The sequence below is a fragment of the Macadamia integrifolia genome, unplaced genomic scaffold (assembly GCF_013358625.1).
Source record: "Macadamia integrifolia cultivar HAES 741 unplaced genomic scaffold, SCU_Mint_v3 scaffold1563, whole genome shotgun sequence".
In the NCBI taxonomy this organism is placed as follows: domain Eukaryota; kingdom Viridiplantae; phylum Streptophyta; class Magnoliopsida; order Proteales; family Proteaceae; genus Macadamia; species Macadamia integrifolia.
In genome coordinates, this window is record NW_024868260.1 from 58,582 (window position 1) to 63,062 (window position 4,481).

At 35.3% G+C, this 4,481-nt stretch overlaps 1 protein-coding gene across 1 annotated transcript; it reads left to right on the forward strand.

The window, feature by feature from the left end:
• Nucleotides 1–599: 599 nt before the first annotated feature.
• Nucleotides 600–2,799, forward strand: LOC122064215 (wax ester synthase/diacylglycerol acyltransferase 11-like). Its single transcript, XM_042627936.1, has 4 exons — nucleotides 600–1,481; nucleotides 1,617–1,964; nucleotides 2,049–2,186; nucleotides 2,345–2,799. Exons 1-4 carry the CDS (start codon nucleotides 669–671, stop codon nucleotides 2,507–2,509), a joined length of 1,464 nt encoding a protein of 487 aa, XP_042483870.1. The 5' UTR covers nucleotides 600–668; the 3' UTR covers nucleotides 2,510–2,799.
• Nucleotides 2,800–4,481: the final 1,682 nt, after the last annotated feature.

The window sequence follows — 4,481 nt, forward strand, 5'->3', positions numbered from 1 at the left end:
GTCTAGCTCAGTAGCATACAGCTTAGACACTTGGATCTAACATTAGTCCAAGGAAGACTAGTCATTTATCATACCCCCACTCTTCTTGATTGATATATATTTCACTCCGTGTGGGTTCAGTTCTAATCCTTGAATGGTCCCTCGTCTACTCCTAGCGTGGAATTTTTAAAATAAAAATTGGACCAATGGCAAACACAGTAAAAGCCACGAATGCACAAGTGGAGAAAATATCTCTAAGCTGAAATCCAAACTATATCTGCAAATTGTCCAAAAGATTCATGGCGTGCCCTTTAATTGCCAGCCTTTTTTTCCCATCTTTTTAGGAGACACAGAAGAGGAGAGAAGAGAAAAGAAAAGAAAAGAAACAGATAGAGTATACATACAGCTACTGAGGTCCACTGAGGTCCACAAGACCACTGGATCAATCGGTCCTGTTCTACTTAAGAAATTGGGCACAACAAAACTCCTCCATACAAGTAGCTTTCAGATCTGAGGTTGTAGTGAACAAATTTCTCACCCCTTGTAACTAAAAAAAATTAAAAAGGAAGAAAAATTGCAACTCGTGCCTAATGCAAATTCCTTATAAAAAGGCTCCAACCCATGAGAGCAAGAACAAGTTCTATACCCAAACAATTGAGCTACACTTTTCTTATCCTAAATAGTCATCAATGGCGTCTATAGTATCTAAGAAGCAGCAGAAGCAAGCTCTACTCAAAGTAGAAGTGGAAGAAGAAGAAGAAGAGATCAATAGATTTCCACCTCTTAGCCCACTTTCTCAATATATCAATAGTTCTGCTCTTTCCATTCCCATCATAGGAGTTTATGAGTTAGAGGTTCCCATCTCTAGGTCTCAAACCTTTGATTTCCTTAGAGATGTCTTCATTCCCATCCACTCTCGTTTCTCATCTATTGTCATCAGAGACAAGAAGGGCATCCAACGGTGGAAGAGGGTCGAAGTTGTGATCGACGATCACATCTTCATCCCTACCTTCCCTACCGGATTATCAACTCTAGACTATGATGATATCTTGGAGGAGTACTTGTCTAAGATAATTCTAGAACCTCAACCAGACACTAGGCCTCTATGGGAGGTACATGTCTTCATGTACCCCACAAGTAACGCTAAGGGGACTCTTATCTTCAAGATCAATCACGCCATTGGAGACGGTTATTCACTCATGGCTGCTCTCTTTTCTATTCACAAGAGGGCTGATGATCCTACTCTTCCTCTTACTTTCCCTGATGTTGCCCCAAGAATGCCCAAAGATATTAGCAAGTGGAAGAAAATTAAAGGCCTTATGTCTCTATGTCTCAACACTTTCACCGATTCAGCTTGGAGTGTGTTGCAGGGCACGATCATGGAGGACGGAAAAACCGCAATCCGGTCGGCAAAACCTGGAGTTGAATTTGAGCCCATTTCAGTTCAAACTGTTGTCTTCTCCCTCGATGAACTTCGTAAAATCCAGTCCAAGGTTGGAGGAGTAAGTAGTTCGATTCGATCTCCTTGTGGCTTCATTATTTTGGGTTTAATGCTACTGCATCTTAAAAAATAATTTGCATAGGATTGTGTTTCCCTTTTTGCATATTGACATTAAAGTACATGTTTGAAATCACAGACAGTGAATGAAGTGATCACAGGGGTGATATCATACGCAATCCAACTGTACATGAACAAGATTGGGAACGTCAGTAATGGTGAGAGGATGACTGCAATAGTTGTGATGAACGCTAGAATGTTGAAAGGGTTTCAAACAGTTGGAGATATGTTAAAAGCTAACATATGGGGGAACCATTTTAGCTTCTTGCATGTAATGCTTCCCTCTAAGTGCAAGGATCTTAAGAATATGGATCCCATGGACTTTGTGGTCCAAGCCAAGGATGAGATGAGGAGGAGGAGGAATTCCATGGCTCTTTATCTCACCAAAAGAATATTGGGAATTTTCAGGAAAATCAGAGGACCTGATGTTAGTCTTCAAGATCCTATCTTCTTGTTCTTCTTCTTTTCTCTCTCTCTCTCTCTCTCTCTCTAAGTCCACTTCTTCTTGTAGGCGGCTGCAAGGCATGTCTATTCAATCTGGAATAACACAAGCGTCACCATGTCAAGTTTGGTTGGACCAACACAGAAAATGGTGATAGCAGACCATCCCATCAACAGTTTCTATTTCACTCTGGCTGGTGTTCCTCAGGTATATGGATATTTTACCCTCTTTCTCTTTTTCTCTCTCTATTGGGTTTCCACAATAAGTAATGTGAAGACTTATTATAAAGATTTGGGCATCATTTTTTTAATGCTTACCTTTTAAGGATGAGTTTCATTTTTTAAATATTTTGATTTGGATTGCAGAGCTTAGTATTTACCATTGTGAGTTATATGGGAAAGCTAAGGGTGGTGGTGAGGACGGAGAAGGCGTTCATCAACTGTCGATTGTTCGTTTCGTGTATGAATGAAGCCTACGAAAACATTCGTGAAGCAGCTAGTGGAATGGATACTATGAAGAAATCAAACTAACATGTGTGATGTTGAAGATTTATCCTCTCCTCTTCCCCTAATAAAAGCAATTTAAGTCTTAAAAATTAATGGAAATAAAATCCATGTTAATCATCATTTATCCCATACCAACCCTCTCTGTGTGATCTGTTTTTTTCTTTGGGTAAAAAAAAAAAAAAAAAAAAACTCTCTATGTTCCACATGTTATGTTATATAATCTTTACTAAGATAAGATATATCCAGGAAATTATATAATGTATTGTGAAATGTTTAGTGAAAAAACCTCAATTGGTGTGGTTACTGTTGTATTACACGTCAATTTTACTCTGATTTGAAGAACCTTTTTTTTAGTAAATAAGTATAACAAAATGCAAAGAAAGGAAAAAGAAAATTTCAAGGCTAAGATGCCATTAAGAGATACTAGGTCCCAAACCAACAAATAGAAAAAGAGAAAAAACATCAACGTGACGATCAATTCAAAAGAGCTCAGACTGTGATCTTTCAAAAAAATTAATTTTTTCATTCAATTGAATGAAGAACATAAGGGGCAAACTGTATACTATGACTTTTCTCACTACGTAAGCAAAGATTCGAGGGTCTTCTCAATAAAATTTCTCCACTTTTTATTTCAAATATGGCTCGTCATCTTCAATTTCCTCACAAATATCCTCTTTTTTTGTGATAAAGACGACAACTTGATCCATTTCTAATTCTTGAACCAAAAAACAATATTTGGCATCCATGGAATTTTTCTCGTAACTCTATAATAATTTATTTTAACCCAAAAAATATATATTCTACTCTGATTTATCATAGAGAGCTCAATTAACCCATGTTAGTGAATACTGTTTTTAAATTCATATCTGGTTATTGGTTTGTCGCCATTGATGAATATATTGAAGAATATCATATATAATCTGCACAGGAATTGGTATTATCTTTGTGCTCCAAATCGTAATAACCAATATGCTTTGGGAAAGGAAAATATATTTTTAACTTTTGAAAGAGCCTTTATGGGTGTGGTAGTGGTACCAAGAAAAGGCTAGGACACCAAGAGGTTTATCGTTTATAATATGTCAGCAATAATTGAGTTATTGAAACTAGTGTTGCCTAAGATCTGTATCATTGCAGAATATACAAAAATGCTTACATCACTAGACCATATGTTGTCTGACAAATAATTTTAAAATTTCCTTAATTCCATGACCTAAGATGATATGGTGTTGGATTCTTAATGCTCCTTTGATCAAATATACCATATATATGGGAAAATAAAATCTCTTAACCAAAAAAAAAAAAAAAAAAAAAAAAATCCAATGGGAGTTGGAATTTCTTAAATCTGCCTCCTCTTTCAATAAAATTACATATCTGTTTCTCTATTATAGGAGAAGAAAAATTTAGAGAGTATTATAGCGTATGCTACGGTGTCACATAGAGAATTACTGCCCATATTATATATACATTAGAATATTTGAATATGTGAGCATTTGTCAAATGAGAGAGAGAATGTGTATATGAGTTGAGTAGATACATTGACTTGGATCTACATTTGACAAGAGGAGAGAAAAGAAATATATAAACTTGGACCAATTTCAGTATAGATATTGAATTGAATTTAAAATTTATTTATACATAAAAAAAAAGAATATTTAGAGAGAGAGAAATTTTAATGGCCAAGAACTACAATCGTGTAAGAAATTAAATTGCCATGAAATAACATATTTTTACAATGTTATTGTATGAATAGTGAAATAATTAACCAATGTAAAGGTAAAACATCAGGAAAAAAAAAATTGTACAGATAAAAAATAAAGCACATAGATAACCACATATTCTTATAAAGACACATTCCTCTTATCCATATCATTTCAGCTTGAAACAAATACCAGCTTGCAACAAATATATACCAAAATTGAATACTAGTTAATTGATAAAGCTTCCAAGCCACTGCTAATAGTGGGATATATTGCTAATGGTTTTTTTTTTTTTTCGC

Coding starts and splice junctions, on each gene's coding strand:
- LOC122064215 (XM_042627936.1), top strand. CDS start 669: ATGGCGTCTATAGTATCTAAGAAGCAGCAGAAGCAAGCTCTACTCAAA. Junction 1,482..1,616: donor TCCAGTCCAAGGTTGGAGGA/GTAAGTAGTTCG, acceptor TTGAAATCACAG/ACAGTGAATGAAGTGATCAC. Junction 2,187..2,344: donor CTCTGGCTGGTGTTCCTCAG/GTATATGGATAT, acceptor TTTGGATTGCAG/AGCTTAGTATTTACCATTGT.